Source organism: Salvelinus namaycush, unplaced genomic scaffold (assembly GCF_016432855.1).
Source record: "Salvelinus namaycush isolate Seneca unplaced genomic scaffold, SaNama_1.0 Scaffold3987, whole genome shotgun sequence".
Classification (NCBI taxonomy): Eukaryota; Metazoa; Chordata; class Actinopteri; order Salmoniformes; family Salmonidae; genus Salvelinus; species Salvelinus namaycush.
In genome coordinates this window covers 1-17,948 of record NW_024060993.1, presented here as the reverse complement: position 1 = coordinate 17,948, position 17,948 = coordinate 1, and the positions used below count along the sequence as shown (strand labels likewise).

The following is a 17,948-nucleotide window of genomic DNA, read 5'->3' as shown; positions in this document are numbered from 1 at the left end:
CGTGGAGGTCAGGGTGTAACGTGGAGGTCAGGGTGTAACGTGGAGGTCAGGGTGTAACGTGGAGGTCAGGGTGTAACGTGGAGGTCAGGGTGTAACGTGGAGGTCAGGGTGTAACGTGGAGGTCAGGGTGTAACGTGAAGACCAGGGGCATTCAGACACCAAGAGGGGTCAATACCACTGGTGTAGTGTGGAGGACAGGGGAGGGTCAACTACGACTACTGGTGACTGATCCTAGGTGTAGTGTGGAGGGACTAACCCAGCTGTTGGATGATACTGCTGACTGACCCTAGGGGCAGTATCTCCGCCTCCTCTGGTAGAACAACCGTCAACTCCTCGACAGCAGGCAACTCCTACACACACAAACACACATCATTTTCATGTGAATACTTATATTTTATTTTTACTCACATGAAGTTCTGAAGTTCTGAATTCCCAGAGTAGAGGTCAGGGGTTAGAGAGAGGCGCCAGGGGTTAGAGAGAGGCGCCAGGGGTTAGAGAGAGGCGCCAGGGGTTAGAGAGAGGCGCCAGGGGTTAGAGAGAGGCGCCAGGGGTTAGAGAGAGGCGCCAGGGGTTAGAGAGAGGCGCCAGGGGTTAGAGAGAGGCGCCAGGGGTTAGAGAGAGGCGCCAGGGGTTAGAGAGAGGCGCCAGGGGTTAGAGAGAGGCGCCAGGGGTTAGAGAGAGGCGCCAGGGGTTAGAGAGAGGCGTCAGGGGTTAGAGAGAGGCGTCAGGGGTTAGAGAGAGGCGTCAGGGGTTAGAGAGAGGCGCCAGGGGTTAGAGAGAGGCGCCAGGGGTTAGAGAGAGGCGCCAGGGGTTAGAGAGAGGCGCCAGGGGTTAGAGAGAGGCGCCAGGGGTTAGAGAGAGGCGCCAGGGGTTAGAGAGAGGCGTTAGGGGTTAGAGAGAGGCGTTAGGGGTTAGAGAGAGGTCAGGGGTTAGAGAGAGGTCAGGGGTTAGAGAGAGGTCAGGGGTTAGAGAGAGGTCAGGGGTTAGAGAGAGGTCAGGGGTTGGTTAGAGGTCAGGGGTTAGAGAGAGGCGTCAGGGGTTAGAGAGAGGCCAGGGGTTAGAGAGAGGCGTTAGGGGTTAGAGAGAGGCCAGGGGTTAGAGAGAGGCCAGGGGTTAGAGAGAGGCCAGGGGTTAGAGAGAGGCCAGGGGTTAGAGAGAGGCCAGGGGTTGGTTAGAGGCGTTAGGGGTTAGAGAGAGGCCAGGGGTTAGAGAGAGGCGTTAGGGGTTAGAGAGAGGCGTTAGGGGTTAGAGAGAGGCCAGGGGTTAGAGAGAGGCCAGGGGTTAGAGAGAGGCCAGGGGTTAGAGAGAGGCCAGGGGTTAGAGAGAGGTCAGGGGTTAGAGAGAGGTCAGGGGTTAGAGAGAGGTCAGGGGTTAGAGAGAGGTCAGGGGTTAGAGAGAGGTCATGGGTTGGTTAGAGGCCAGGGGTTAGAGGCCAGGGGTTAGAGGCCAGGGGTACCTCAGGCAGGGTCTCGTCCAGGGTTTTGATGGCACAGGGTTTCCTTGCCCGACTGAAGCCTTCATCATCATCATCATCTTCATCTGCCTGACCTAACACAACAGCCAGCGTCACCCCGGAGGAAGAGGAGTCCGAATCACTGTCTGAGGAGGAGCTGCTACCGTCCCGCTGGTCCCTGACACACACACCGTCCTGTAACGTCAGCAGTACCTGGGGAGGGTCCTGGGGGAGGTCATGGGGGGGGTCCTGGGAGGGGTCATGGGGGAGGTCCTGAGAGAGGTCCTGAGAGAGGTCCTGGGATAGATCATGGGGGAGGTCCTGGGGGAGGTCCTGGGGAGGGTCCTGGGGGAGGTCATGGGGGGGGTCCTGGGAGGGGTCCTGGGGGAGGTCCTGAGAGAGGTCCTGAGAGAGGTCCTGAGAGAGGTCCTGGGATAGATCATGGGGGAGGTCCTGGGGGAGATGTGTGTGTGTGGTTCCGTCTCCCAGCTCGGAGCTCGAGACAGAGTTCAGATTCTCTGTAACCTCCATCTCCTCTGCTCCTCCCGTTAACTCTCCCGGTAAACGGCTGTCTGAGGTCACGGAGGTCAGTCCCTGAGGTTCTGTCTCAGCTGTGCATCCGTCCTCCAGGTGCTCGGTGCTGGTACCGTCGTTAAGTTCCAGTTCCTCTCCGTGTGTCTCTGCTGAGCTCTGCAGAACCTCTGGTACCACAGCCGTCTCCTCTGGTTGGGCCTCCATCCCGTTACTGGGTAGAGACTATGACACCTGGGGACAAAGACACCACAACTCCAATCAACTGGGTAATAGTCACTAGGAACCACACGGAGCGGAAGCTAAGAGACGCAAACGGAACAGAGTGGGAGGGATAAGAAACGCTTAGGCCTAGTTTTGTTGCAAAACGTTGTTGTACTTTGTGCACTAATGAATACACCCCTGGTTGCCCCACAAACCACAGTGTCGACCCCTCGAGTTCTGGACCTGGATACTCTGAGAGAAGGAGTTGATATTCAGGTCCCACTGGGCCGCAGGGAAGAAGGCTGATGTGGAGGGTAAGAGTGGTGTGAGGAGAGAGGGAAGTGGTGTCAAGGGCTCTAGTTCACTGTCTTAGAGGAACAGGACTAATGAAGAGAATTTAATGTAGGGAGGCTGTGACTGGCCTCACACTCCAGTAGGTGGCGGTGTACTTAAGTCTGATGCGATGTGCCAACCCAATCCCAAAAGAAGAAGAATCTGTCCTGCTCTGACAGAAGTAGCTACATTAGTCACAAAGATAACAATAAAGAGGAGCTGTTGTTTGTAAAGCTACTAGCACAATATGAAATACAACTGTTGGAGGAACGGGAGCAAAGACAACCTAAAGGTAGCTAGCCAACAAAGTAAAATGTGTTCATATTGGATATTCGGTTCTATCACCAATAGCTATTGAACCAAGCATGTCACGACTATGAACATTCTAGATTCTTAATAAGGGGAGGGTGGAGAAAAATCCACACTTTTTGGGGGGGTGGATTGTTACCTATGTGAAGCTAGCCACAATAATGATTAGCCACAAGTAATTTGCGGTTCGCATTCAAAATAAATGTCCTCCATTGAAACTGATGCAAAAACGGATACAAATAGTGAAATAATGCCATAATTGGACTAGACAATAGTAAACGTCCAATATGAATGTTCAATACGTCCAATAGGCTGACTGGGCTAATAAGACTCATTACACACTGGCTTCAACGTCCTGCAGTAAGGGCTATGACCTCAATACGTCCAATAGGCTGACTGGGCTAATAAGACTCATTACACACTGGCTTCAACGTCCTGCAGTAAGGGCTATGACCTCAATACGTCCAATAGGCTGACTGGGCTAATAAGACTCATTACACACTGGCTTCAACGTCCTGCAGTAAGGGATATGACCTCAATACGTCCAATAGGCTGACTGGGCTAATAAGGCTCATTACACACTGGCTTCAACGTCCTGCAGTAAGGGCTATGACCTCAATACGTCCAATAGGCTGACTGGGCTAATAAGACTCATTACACACTGGCTTCAACGTCCTGCAGTAAGGGCTATGACCTCAATACGTCCAATAGGCTGACTGGGCTAATAAGACTCATTACACACTGGCTTCAACGTCATGCAGTAAGGGCTATGACCTCAATACGTCCAATAGGCTGACTGGGCTAATAAGGCTCATTACACACTGGCTTCAACGTCCTGCAGTAAGGGCTATGACCTCAATACGTCCAATAGGCTGACTGGGCTAATAAGACTCATTACACACTGGCTTCAACGTCCTGCAGTAAGGGCTATGACCTCAATACGTCCAATAGGCTGACTGGGCTAATAAGACTCATTACACACTGGCTTCAACGTCCTGCAGTAAGGGCTATGACCTCAATACGTCCAATAGGCTGACTGGGCTAATAAGACTCATTACACACTGGCTTCAACGTCCTGCAGTAAGGGCTATGACCTCAATACGTCCAATAGGCTGACTGGGCTAATAAGGCTCATTACACACTGGCTTCAACGTCCTGCAGTAAGGGCTATGACCTCAATACGTCCAATAGGCTGACTGGGCTAATAAGACTCATTACACACTGGCTTCAACGTCCTGCAGTAAGGGCTATGACCTCAATACGTCCAATAGGCTGACTGGGCTAATAAGGCTCATTACACACTGGCTTCAACGTCCTGCAGTAAGGGCTATGACCTCAATACGTCCAATAGGCTGACTGGGCTAATAAGACTCATTACACACTGGCTTCAACGTCCTGCAGTAAGGGCTATGACCTCAATACGTCCAATAGGCTGACTGGGCTAATAAGACTCATTACACACTGGCTTCAACGTCCTGCAGTAAGGGCTATGACCTCAATACGTCCAATAGGCTGACTGGGCTAATAAGACTCATTACACACTGGCTTCAACGTCCTGCAGTAAGGGCTATGATCTCAATACGTCCAATAGGCTGACTGGGCTAATAAGACTCATTACACACTGGCTTCAACGTCCTGCAGTAAGGGCTATGACCTCAATACGTCCAATAGGCTGACTGGGCTAATAAGACTCATTACACACTGGCTTCAACGTCCTGCAGTAAGGGCTATGACCTCAATACGTCCAATAGGCTGACTGGGCTAATAAGACTCATTACACACTGGCTTCAACGTCCTGCAGTAAGGGCTATGACCTCAATACGTCCAATAGGCTGACTGGGCTAATAAGGCTCATTACACACTGGCTTCAACGTCCTGCAGTAAGGGCTATGACCTCAATACGTCCAATAGGCTGACTGGGCTAATAAGGCTCATTACACACTGGCTTCAACGTCCTGCAGTAAGGGCTATGACCTCAATACGTCCAATAGGCTGACTGGGCTAATAAGACTCATTACACACTGGCTTCAACGTCCTGCAGTAAGGGCTATGACCTCAATACGTCCAATAGGCTGACTGGGCTAATAAGACTCATTACACACTGGCTTCAACGTCCTGCAGTAAGGGCTATGACCTCAATACGTCCAATAGGCTGACTGGGCTAATAAGGCTCATTACACACTGGCTTCAACGTCCTGCAGTAAGGGCTATGACCTCAATACGTCCAATAGGCTGACTGGGCTAATAAGACTCATTACACACTGGCTTCAACGTCCTGCAGTAAGGGCTATGACCTCAATACGTCCAATAGGCTGACTGGGCTAATAAGACTCATTACACACTGGCTTCAACGTCCTGCAGTAAGGGCTATGACCTCAATACGTCCAATAGGCTGACTGGGCTAATAAGACTCATTACACACTGGCTTCAACGTCCTGCAGTAAGGGCTATGACCTCAATACGTCCAATAGGCTGACTGGGCTAATAAGACTCATTACACACTGGCTTCAACGTCCTGCAGTAAGGGCTATGACCTCAATACGTCCAATAGGCTGACTGGGCTAATAAGACTCATTACACACTGGCTTCAACGTCCTGCAGTAAGGGCTATGACCTCAATACGTCCAATAGGCTGACTGGGCTAATAAGACTCATTACACACTGGCTTCAACGTCCTGCAGTAAGGGCTATGACCTCAATACGTCCAATAGGCTGACTGGGCTAATAAGACTCATTACACACTGGCTTCAACGTCCTGCAGTAAGGGCTATGACCTCAATACGTCCAATAGGCTGACTGGGCTAATAAGACTCATTACACACTGGCTTCAACGTCCTGCAGTAAGGGATATGACCTCAATACGTCCAATAGGCTGACTGGGCTAATAAGGCTCATTACACACTGGCTTCAACGTCCTGCAGTAAGGGCTATGACCTCAATACGTCCAATAGGCTGACTGGGCTAATAAGACTCATTACACACTGGCTTCAACGTCCTGCAGTAAGGGCTATGACCTCAATACGTCCAATAGGCTGACTGGGCTAATAAGACTCATTACACACTGGCTTCAACGTCCTGCAGTAAGGGCTATGACCTCAATACGTCCAATAGGCTGACTGGGCTAATAAGACTCATTACACACTGGCTTCAACGTCCTGCAGTAAGGGCTATGACCTCAATACGTCCAATAGGCTGACTGGGCTAATAAGACTCATTACACACTGGCTTCAACGTCCTGCAGTAAGGGCTATGACCTCAATACGTCCAATAGGCTGACTGGGCTAATAAGACTCATTACACACTGGCTTCAACGTCCTGCAGTAAGGGCTATGACCTCAATACGTCCAATAGGCTGACTGGGCTAATAAGACTCATTACACACTGGCTTCAACGTCCTGCAGTAAGGGCTATGACCTCAATACGTCCAATAGGCTGACTGGGCTAATAAGACTCATTACACACTGGCTTCAACGTCCTGCAGTAAGGGCTATGACCTCAATACGTCCAATAGGCTGACTGGGCTAATAAGACTCATTACACACTGGCTTCAACGTCCTGCAGTAAGGGCTATGACCTCAATACGTCCAATAGGCTGACTGGGCTAATAAGACTCATTACACACTGGCTTCAACGTCCTGCAGTAAGGGCTATGACCTCAATACGTCCAATAGGCTGACTGGGCTAATAAGACTCATTACACACTGGCTTCAACGTCCTGCAGTAAGGGCTATGACCTCAATACGTCCAATAGGCTGACTGGGCTAATAAGGCTCATTACACACTGGCTTCAACGTCCTGCAGTAAGGGCTATGACCTCAATACGTCCAATAGGCTGACTGGGCTAATAAGACTCATTACACACTGGCTTCAACGTCCTGCAGTAAGGGCTATGACCTCAATACGTCCAATAGGCTGACTGGGCTAATAAGACTCATTACACACTGGCTTCAACGTCCTGCAGTAAGGGCTATGACCTCAATACGTCCAATAGGCTGACTGGGCTAATAAGACTCATTACACACTGGCTTCAACGTCCTGCAGTAAGGGATATGACCTCAATACGTCCAATAGGCTGACTGGGCTAATAAGGCTCATTACACACTGGCTTCAACGTCCTGCAGTAAGGGCTATGACCTCAATACGTCCAATAGGCTGACTGGGCTAATAAGACTCATTACACACTGGCTTCAACGTCCTGCAGTAAGGGCTATGACCTCAATACGTCCAATAGGCTGACTGGGCTAATAAGACTCATTACACACTGGCTTCAACGTCCTGCAGTAAGGGCTATGACCTCAATACGTCCAATAGGCTGACTGGGCTAATAAGACTCATTACACACTGGCTTCAACGTCCTGCAGTAAGGGCTATGACCTCAATACGTCCAATAGGCTGACTGGGCTAATAAGGCTCATTACACACTTGGCTTCAACGTCCTGCAGTAAGGGCTATGACCTCAATACGTCCAATAGGCTGACTGGGCTAATAAGGCTCATTACACACTGGCTTCAACGTCCTGCAGTAAGGGCTATGACCTCAATACGTCCAATAGGCTGACTGGGCTAATAAGGCTCATTACACACTGGCTTCAACGTCCTGCAGTAAGGGCTATGACCTCAATACGTCCAATAGGCTGACTGGGCTAATAAGGCTCATTACACACTGGCTTCAACGTCCTGCAGTAAGGGCTATGACCTCAATACGTCCAATAGGCTGACTGGGCTAATAAGACTCATTACACACTGGCTTCAACGTCCTGCAGTAAGGGCTATGACCTCAATACGTCCAATAGGCTGACTGGGCTAATAAGACTCATTACACACTGGCTTCAACGTCCTGCAGTAAGGGCTATGACCTCAATACGTCCAATAGGCTGACTGGGCTAATAAGACTCATTACACACTGGCTTCAACGTCCTGCAGTAAGGGCTATGACCTCAATACGTCCAATAGGCTGACTGGGCTAATAAGACTCATTACACACTGGCTTCAACGTCCTGCAGTAAGGGCTATGACCTCAATACGTCCAATAGGCTGACTGGGCTAATAAGACTCATTACACACTGGCTTCAACGTCCTGCAGTAAGGGCTATGACCTCAATACGTCCAATAGGCTGACTGGGCTAATAAGGCTCATTACACACTGGCTTCAACGTCCTGCAGTAAGGGCTATGACCTCAATACGTCCAATAGGCTGACTGGGCTAATAAGACTCATTACACACTGGCTTCAACGTCCTGCAGTAAGGGCTATGACCTCAATACGTCCAATAGGCTGACTGGGCTAATAAGACTCATTACACACTGGCTTCAACGTCCTGCAGTAAGGGCTATGACCTCAATACGTCCAATAGGCTGACTGGGCTAATAAGGCTCATTACACACTGGCTTCAACGTCCTGCAGTAAGGGATATGACCTCAATACGTCCAATAGGCTGACTGGGCTAATAAGACTCATTACACACTGGCTTCAACGTCCTGCAGTAAGGGATATGACCTCAATACGTGTAAAAACTCTTTGGAATTGTAATCTGTGGACATCACCGAGTAGGCCGATACCCCATTTTCATGGGTGACACTATAGGTAAGGCTGTACAGGTCTTATAGGTTATGCATCCAATGTAATTATAAACTCTAATACATTCACAGTGGGATTCCAACGATTGGTTTTACTGTTTTGTCTAATTCATTAATTATTGTACTTCTTTTTAAGTTACGTAACAACATTCCAAACGTGTTTAGTATCATCTAGTCTACTTATGGTATTATTTCCACTGTTTGTATCCGCTTCAATGGGTCTACTTTATTTTTAAGGTGAACTACAAATTCCACTATTGTGGCTAAATGGCTTCACATAGGTTAGATTATTCTCCATGCGCCCCTGATTCAGAATATAGTCATGGCATGTTGGTTCAATCAGAGGAGGCTGCTGAGGAGAGGACAGCTCATAATAATGGCTGGAACCAATCAGAGGAGGCTGCTGGGGAGAGGACAGCTCATAATAATGGCTGTAACCAATCAGAGGAGGCTGCTGAGAGGACAGATCATAATAATGGCTGGAACCAATCAGAGGAGGCTGCTGAGGAGAGGACAGCTCATAATAATGGCTGTAACCAATCAGTGGAGGCTGCTGAGAGGACAGATCATAATAATGGCTGGAACCAATCAGTGGAGGCTGCTGAGAGGACAGATCATAATAATGGCTGGAACCAATCAGAGGAGGCTGCTGGGGAGAGGACAGCTCATAATAATGGCTGTAACCAATCAGAGGAGGCTGCTGAGAGGACAGATCATAATAATGGCTGGAACCAATCAGAGGAGGCTGCTGAGGAGAGGACAGCTCATAATAATGGCTGTAACCAATCAGTGGAGGCTGCTGAGAGGACAGATCATAATAACGGCTGTAACAGAGCTAATGGTACGGCATCAATCACCTGGAAACCATGTGTTACATTTGATACCATTCCACCAATGGTACCAGCCATTACCACGAACCCGTCCTCCCCAATAAGGTGCCACCAACATCCTGTCAATATCACTTGAGGAGAGAATATCCACCGAATATAAAACACTTTTACCTTGGTCAACTACCCTGCCCCATTGGTTACTTTCAGGTATTATCTAACTTTAGAACTAGCTGGATAGTTAGTATACCAGCCATATCTATGAAAAAATACGTTTTACAATCAGAGAACATAACACAGGAGTTAAATTCGTAGTCCACTAGTTACAACAGTTATGTAGCTTGGTTGCTAGGCATTCTCAGAACCAGATAACGTTAGTCGGCTTTTTAAATTATCTTTGGTATTGTATCGCCAATTCTGTATTATACCGGTGACATTATTACAATGTTGTTTATCATATTGCAAACGTGTAACGTTAGATGAAGATGGACTTACGTTAAAGTAGTTAAGGCTACAAAGTTCTCTCAGTAGTCTGCTCTCTGCTACTCTCAGTAACGTTACTCTGCTGTCTGCAACCGCTGAGCTATGTTCGCAACACGTTTTGATTCGGAAACAACGTGGTCTTGTTGTCTTCCGGGTTGTGGAACCTTCTTTCCGCCGCCGGATGAAATGACGGACAGTGTTGTCCGACGGACCAGCAGCATCCGCCGGAGTTGTCAATACAGAACACATGTGTTCAACCGATGATCAAACTTCGCACATACAACTAAAACATGGTAAAATTACACTTATTTAACATCCTTAACATGTATCTATATATGTATAAATATGTTTAGCTATAGCTAGATTTATATAACGTTATAGCGCTCTTAGAACCTAGTGAATGTATACTGCACAAAAATATAAACGCAAAATGCTATAATTTCAACGATTTACGAGTTAAAGTTATTAATATAAGGAATTCAGTCAACTGAAATAAATAAATTAGGCCCTAATCTATGGATTCCACGTCTTTCACAAGCACCAAGTCTAGGACTTGCCTAGTTAAATAACAAATAGGTCCTAAAGCTTCTTAACAGCTTCTACCCCCCCAAGCCATAAGACTGCTGAACAGCTCATCAAATGGATACCCGGACTATTTGCATTGAATGCTCTTTTTCTTTTACGCTGCTGCCCCTCGATGTTCATTATCTATGTATAGTCACTTTACCCCTACCTAGATATTACCTCGACTAACCTGTACCCCCGCAGATAGCCTCATTGTTATATATATATATTTTTTACTTTAGTTTATTTATTTAATATTTTCTTAACTCGTATTTTGCTTAACTTTTAAGTAAGTATTTCACATGACTGGGCAGGAGCGCAGCGATGGGTGAGCCTGGGAGGGCTCCACCCACTGGGGAGCCAGGCCCAGCCAATCAGAATGAGTTTTTCCCCACAAAGGGCATTATTACAGACAGAAATATTCCTCCGTTTCATCAGCTGTCTGGGTAGCTGGTCTCAAACAATCCCATAGGCGAAGAAGCCGGATGTGGAGGTCCTGGGCTGGTGTGGTTACATGTGGTCTGCGGTTATGAGGCCAGTTGGACGTACTGCCAAATTATCTAAAATGACTTTGGAGGCGGCTTATGGTAGAGAAATGAACATTAAATTCTCAGGCAACAGCCCTGGAGGAAATTTCTGCAGTCAGCATGTCAACCACACACTCCCTCAAAACCTGAGACATCTGTGGCATTGTGTTGTGTGACAAAACTTCACATTTTAGAGTGGCCTTTTACTGTCCCCAGCACAAGGTGCACCTTTGTAATGATCATGCCGTTTAATCAGCTTCTTGATATGCCACACCTATCAGCCGGATGGATTATCTTGGCAAAGGAGAAATGCTCACTAACTGGGAAATAAGCTTTCTTGCGTATGGACATTTCTAGGATATTTTTATTTTTATTTTTTTTAATTTTATCCCATTTTCTCCCCAATGTTCGTGGTATCCAATCGCTAGTAATTACTATCTTGTCTCATCGCTACAACTCCCGTACGGGCTCGGGAGAGACGAAGGTTGAAAGCCATGCGTCCTCCGAAGCACAACCCAACCAAGCCGCACTGCTTCTTAACACAGCGCGCCTCCAACCCGGAAGTCAGCCGCACCAATGTGTCGGAGGAAACACCGTGTACCTGGCCCCCTTGGTTAGCGCGCACTGCGCCCGGCCCGCCACAGGAGTCGCTGGAGCGCGATGAGACAAGGATATCCCTACCGGCCAAACCCTCCCTAACCCGGACGACGCTATGCCAATTGTGCGTCGCCCCACGGACCTCCCGGTCGCGGCCGGCTGCGACAGAGCCTGGGCGCGAACCCAGAGACTCTGGTGGCGCAGTTAGCACTGCGATGCAGTGCCCTAGACCACTGCGCCACCCGGGAGGCCCTTTTCTAGGATATTTTATTTCAGTTAATGAAACATGGGACCAACACTTTACATATTGCGTTTATATTTTAGTTCAGTATAGAATAATGCAAGACAGTGTTCTAACAGTCGTGTGTGTGTGTGTGTGTGTAGCCGAAGGCGGGGAAAGGTAAACCAACTCAGAAGGAGAAGGTGTGTCATCCCTATAGCAGGAAAGCTGCTTACCTGGCCAGCCAGGAGATACGTCTGGGAAAGAAGGAGAGGTAAGGAGGGAGATGATTTGTGTGTGTGTTTTGAACAGAGAGAATCCTGTATATTGTTATATATTTATAAAGTTAAGTGTGTATCTCTGCCTCCAGACAAAAGAGTGAGAAGGCGACTCGTCTCAACAGCATTGGTGAGTCTGACAGTCTTACTGTACTACTGTGTTACTGTACTACTGTTACTACTACTGTGTTACTGTATATTCAGATAGCTAGGTGGGACAACCACATATCACAGTAGTTAGTATATTCAGATAGCTAGGTGGGACAACCACATATCACAGTAGTTAGTATATTCAGATAGCTAGGTGGGACAACCACATATCACAGTAGTTAGTATATTCAGATAGCTAGGTGGGACAACCACATATCACAGTAGTTAGTATATTCAGATAGCTAGGTGGGACAACCACATATTACAGTAGTTAGTATATTCAGATAGCTAGATGAGACAACCACATATCACAGTAGTTAGTATATTCAGATAGCTAGGTGGACAACCACATATTACAGTAGTTAGTATATTCAGATAGCTAGGTGGGACAACCACATATTACAGTAGTTAGTATATTCAGATAGCTAGGTGGGACAACCACATATCACAGTAGTTAGTATATTCAGATAGCTAGGTGGGACAACCACATATCACAGTAGTTAGTATATTCAGATAGCTAGGTGGGACAACCACATATCACAGTAGTTAGTATATTCAGATAGCTAGGTGGGACAACCACATATCACAGTAGTTAGTATATTCAGATAGCTAGGTGGGACAACCACATATCACAGTAGTTAGTATATTCAGATAGCTAGGTGAGACAACCACATATCACAGTAGTTAGTATATTCAGATAGCTAGGTGGGACAACCACATATTACAGTAGTTAGTATATTCAGATAGCTAGGTGGGACAACCACATATTACAGTAGTTAGTATATTCAGATAGCTAGGTGGGACAACCACATATCACAGTAGTTAGTATATTCAGATAGCTAGGTGAGACAACCACATATTACAGTAGTTAGTATATTCAGATAGCTAGGTGGGACAACCACATATCACAGTAGTTAGTATATTCAGATAGCTAGGTGAGACAACCACATATCACAGTAGTTAGTATATTCAGATAGCTAGGTGAGACAACCACATATCACAGTAGTTAGTATATTCAGATAGCTAGGTGGGACAACCACATATCACAGTAGTTAGTATATTCAGATAGCTAGGTGGGACAACCACATATCACAGTAGTTAGTATATTCAGATAGCTAGGTGGACAACCACATATCACAGTAGTTAGTATATTCAGATAGCTAGGTGGGACAACCACATATCACAGTAGTTAGTATATTCAGATAGCTAGGTGGGACAACCACATATTACAGTAGTTAGTATATTCAGATAGCTAGGTGGGACAACCACATATTACAGTAGTTAGTATATTCATCTTCAGATAGCTAGGTGGGACAACCACATATCACAGTAGTTAGTATATTCAGATAGCTAGGTGGGACAACCACATATCACAGTAGTTAGTATATTCAGATAGCTAGGTGGGACAACCACATATCACAGTAGTTAGTATATTCAGATAGCTAGGTGGGACAACCACATATCACAGTAGTTAGTATATTCAGATAGCTAGGTGGGACAACCACATATTACAGTAGTTAGTATATTCAGATAGCTAGGTGGACAACCACATATTACAGTAGTTAGTATATTCAGATAGCTAGGTGAGACAACCACATATCACAGTAGTTAGTATATTCAGATAGCTAGGTGGGACAACCACATATCACAGTAGTTAGTATATTCAGATAGCTAGGTGGACAACCACATATCACAGTAGTTAGTATATTCAGATAGCTAGGTGGGACAACCACATATCACAGTAGTTAGTATATTCAGATAGCTAGGTGGGACAACCACATATCACAGTAGTTAGTATATTCAGATAGCTAGGTGGGACAACCACATATCACAGTAGTTAGTATATTCAGATAGCTAGGTGGACAACCACATATCACAGTAGTTAGTATATTCATCTTCAGATAGCTAGGTGGACAACCACATATCACAGTAGTTAGTATATTCATCTTCAGATAGCTAGGTGGACAACCACATATCACAGTAGTTAGTATATTCAGATAGCTAGGTGGGACAACCACATATCACAGTAGTTAGTATATTCAGATAGCTAGGTGAGACAACCACATATCACAGTAGTTAGTATATTCAGATAGCTAGGTGGGACAACCACATATCACAGTAGTTAGTATATTCAGATAGCTAGGTGAGACAACCACATATCACAGTAGTTAGTATATTCAGATAGCTAGGTGGGACAACCACATATCACAGTAGTTAGTATATTCAGATAGCTAGGTGGGACAACCACATATCACAGTAGTTAGTATATTCAGATAGCTAGGTGGACAACCACATATCACAGTAGTTAGTATATTCAGATAGCTAGGTGGGACAACCACATATCACAGTAGTTAGTATATTCAGATAGCTAGGTGGGACAACCACATATCACAGTAGTTAGTATATTCAGATAGCTAGGTGGGACAACCACATATTACAGTAGTTAGTATATTCAGATAGCTAGGTGGGACAACCACATATTACAGTAGTTAGTATATTCAGATAGCTAGGTGAGACAACCACATATCACAGTAGTTAGTATATTCAGATAGCTAGGTGGGACAACCACATATCACAGTAGTTAGTATATTCAGATAGCTAGGTGGACAACCACATATTACAGTAGTTAGTATATTCATCTTCAGATAGCTAGGTGGGACAACCACATATTACAGTAGTTAGTATATTCAGATAGCTAGGTGGGACAACCACATATCACAGTAGTTAGTATATTCAGATAGCTAGGTGGGACAACCACATATCACAGTAGTTAGTATATTCAGATAGCTAGGTGGGACAACCACATATCACAGTAGTTAGTATATTCAGATAGCTAGGTGGACAACCACATATCACAGTAGTTAGTATATTCAGATAGCTAGGTGGGACAACCACATATCACAGTAGTTAGTATATTCAGATAGCTAGGTGAGACAACCACATATCACAGTAGTTAGTATATTCAGATAGCTAGGTGGGACAACCACATATCACAGTAGTTAGTATATTCAGATAGCTAGGTGGGACAACCACATATCACAGTAGTTAGTATATTCAGATAGCTAGGTGGGACAACCACATATCACAGTAGTTAGTATATTCAGATAGCTAGGTGGGACAACCACATATCACAGTAGTTAGTATATTCAGATAGCTAGGTGGGACAACCACATATCACAGTAGTTAGTATATTCAGATAGCTAGGTGGGACAACCTAGACAGGTGAAAGGTGAGTACAACGGTAGTGTGTACCCCCTCTTACCTTCTATTGTCTGTGTGTGTAGGTGAGTACAACGGTAGTGTGTACCCCCTCTTACATTCTATTGTCTGTGTGTGTAGGTGAGTACAACGGTAGTGTGTACCCCCTCTTACCTTCTATTGTCTGTGTGTGTAGGTGACAGGCTGCAGTGGTTTCAGAGCCAGCTGGACTCTGAGAAGACAGAGTTCACCAAACAGGACGCCTGTCACATCATAGAGAGGTCAGTACCCGTGTCTATATTCACCAACCAGGACGCCTGTCACATCATAGAGAGGTCAGTACCCGTGTCTATATTCACCAACCAGGACGCCTGTCACATCATAGAGAGGTCAGTACCCGTGTCTATATTCACCAACCAGGACGCCTGTCACATCATAGTGAGGTCAGTACCCGTGTCTATATTCACCAACCAGGACGCCTGTCACATAGAGAGGTCAGTACCCGTGTCTATATTCACCAACCAGGACGCCTGTCACATAGAGAGGTCAGTACCCGTGTCTATATTCACCAACCAGGACGCCTGTCACATAGAGAGGTCAGTACCCGTGTCTATATTCACCAACCAGGACGCCTGTCACATAGAGAGGTCAGTACCCGTGTCTATATTCACCAACCAGGACGCCTGTCACATAGAGAGGTCAGTACCCGTGTCTATATTCACCAACCAGGACGCCTGTCACATAGAGAGGTCAGTACCCGTGTCTATATTCTCCAACCAGGACGCCTGTCACATAGAGAGGTCAGTACCCGTGTCTATATTCACCAACCAGGACGCCTGTCACATAGAGAGGTCAGTACCCGTGTCTATATTCACCAACCAGGACGCCTGTCACATAGAGAGGTCAGTACCCGTGTCTATATTCACCAACCAGGACGCCTGTCACATAGAGAGGTCAGTACCCGTGTCTATATTCACCAACCAGGACGCCTGTCACATAGAGAGGTCAGTACCCGTGTCTATATTCACCAACCAGGACGCCTGTCACATCATAGAGAGGTCAGTACCCGTGTCTATATTCACCAACCAGGACGCCTGTCACATAGAGAGGTCAGTACCCGTGTCTATATTCACCAACCAGGACGCCTGTCACATCATAGTGAGGTCAGTACCCGTGTCTATATTCACCAACCAGGACGCCTGTCACATAGAGAGGTCAGTACCCGTGTCTATATTCACCAACCAGGACGCCTGTCACATAGAGAGGTCAGTACCCGTGTCTATATTCACCAACCAGGACGCCTGTCACATCATAGAGAGGTCAGTACCCGTGTCTATATTCACCAACCAGGACGCCTGTCACATAGAGAGGTCAGTACCCGTGTCTATATTCACCAACCAGGACGCCTGTCACATCATAGAGAGGTCAGTACCCGTGTCTATATTCACCAACCAGGACGCCTGTCACATCATAGAGAGGTCAGTACCCGTGTCTATATTCACCAACCAGGACGCCTGTCACATAGAGAGGTCAGTACCCGTGTCTATATTCACCAACCAGGACGCCTGTCACACAGAGAGGTCAGTACCCGTGTCTATATTCACCAACCAGGACGCCTGTCACATCATAGAGAGGTCAGTACCCGTGTCTATATTCACCAACCAGGACGCCTGTCACATCATAGAGAGGTCAGTACCCGTGTCTATATTCACCAACCAGGACGCCTGTCACATAGAGAGGTCAGTACCCGTGTCTATATTCACCAACCAGGACGCCTGTCACATAGAGAGGTCAGTACCCGTGTCTATATTCACCAACCAGGACGCCTGTCACATAGAGAGGTCAGTACCCGTGTCTATATTCACCAACCAGGACGCCTGTCACATAGAGAGGTCAGTACCCGTGTCTATATTCACCAACCAGGACGCCTGTCACAAAGCAGTTGGCTAGGTACTGCTCTGTTTCAGCTGTTGTGGGACTAGGGCAAAGCAGTTGGCTAGGTACTGCTCTGTTTCAGCTGTTGTGGGACTAGGGCAAAGCAGTTGGCTAGGTACTGCTCTGTTTCAGCTGTTGTGGGACTAGGGCAAAGCAGTTGGCTAGGTACTGCTCTGTTCAGCTGTTGTGGGACTAGGGCAAAGCAGGTGGCTAGGTACTGCTCTGTTCAGCTGTTGTGGGACTAGGGCAAAGCAGGTGGCTAGGTACTGCTCTGTTTCAGCTGTTGTGGGACTAGGACAAAGCAGGTGGCTAGGTACTGCTCTGTTTCAGCTGTTGTGGGACTAGGGCAAAGCAGTTGGCTAGGTACTGCTCTGTTTCAGCTGTTGTGGGACTAGGGCAAAGCAGTTGGCTAGGTACTGCTCTGTTTCAGCTGTTGTGGGACTAGGGCAAAGCAGGTGGCTAGGTACTGCTCTGTTCAGCTGTTGTGGGACTAGGGCAAAGCAGTTGGCTAGGTACTGCTCTGTTTCAGCTGTTGTGCTAGGTACTGCTCTGTTTCAGCTGTAGTGGGACTAGGGCAAAGCAGTTGGCTAGGTACTGCTCTGTTTCAGCTGTCGTGGGACTAGGGCAAAGCAGTTGGCTAGGTACTGCTCTGTTTCAGCTGTCGTGGGACTAGGGCAAAGCAGTTGGCTAGGTACTGCTCTGTTTCAGCTGTCGTGGGACTAGGGCAAAGCAGGTGGCTAGGTACTGCTCTGTTCAGCTGTTGT

At 46.9% G+C, this 17,948-nt stretch overlaps 2 protein-coding genes across 2 annotated transcripts; one reads left to right on the top strand and one right to left on the bottom strand.

The window, feature by feature from the left end:
• Nucleotides 1-256: 256 nt before the first annotated feature.
• Nucleotides 257-9,868, bottom strand: naf1 (nuclear assembly factor 1 homolog (S. cerevisiae); the record flags this gene model as incomplete). The annotated part of the gene is made up of 3 exons (XM_038985946.1): nucleotides 9,728-9,868; nucleotides 1,457-2,218; nucleotides 257-350 (listed from the first exon to the last, which is right to left on the bottom strand). Coding segments are annotated over exons 2-3 (829 nt in total), but the record flags the coding sequence as incomplete, so codon positions are not given.
• A 7-nt stretch (nucleotides 9,869-9,875) lies between these two features.
• Nucleotides 9,876-17,715, top strand: tma16 (translation machinery associated 16 homolog). The gene is made up of 4 exons (XM_038985948.1): nucleotides 9,876-10,008; nucleotides 11,788-11,897; nucleotides 11,994-12,031; nucleotides 15,446-17,715. The coding sequence occupies exons 1-4, from the start codon at nucleotides 10,006-10,008 to the stop codon at nucleotides 17,197-17,199; spliced, it is 1,905 nt and encodes a 634-aa protein (XP_038841876.1). The 5' UTR covers nucleotides 9,876-10,005; the 3' UTR covers nucleotides 17,200-17,715.
• The last annotated feature ends 233 nt before the right edge of the window (nucleotides 17,716-17,948 follow it).

Bases quoted from the DNA above. Each gene is read 5' to 3' on its own strand.
- tma16 (XM_038985948.1), top strand. The intron at 11,898-11,993 runs GTAAGGAGGGAG...CTCTGCCTCCAG, and splicing joins CGTCTGGGAAAGAAGGAGAG to ACAAAAGAGTGAGAAGGCGA. The intron at 12,032-15,445 runs GTGAGTCTGACA...CTGTGTGTGTAG, and splicing joins GACTCGTCTCAACAGCATTG to GTGACAGGCTGCAGTGGTTT.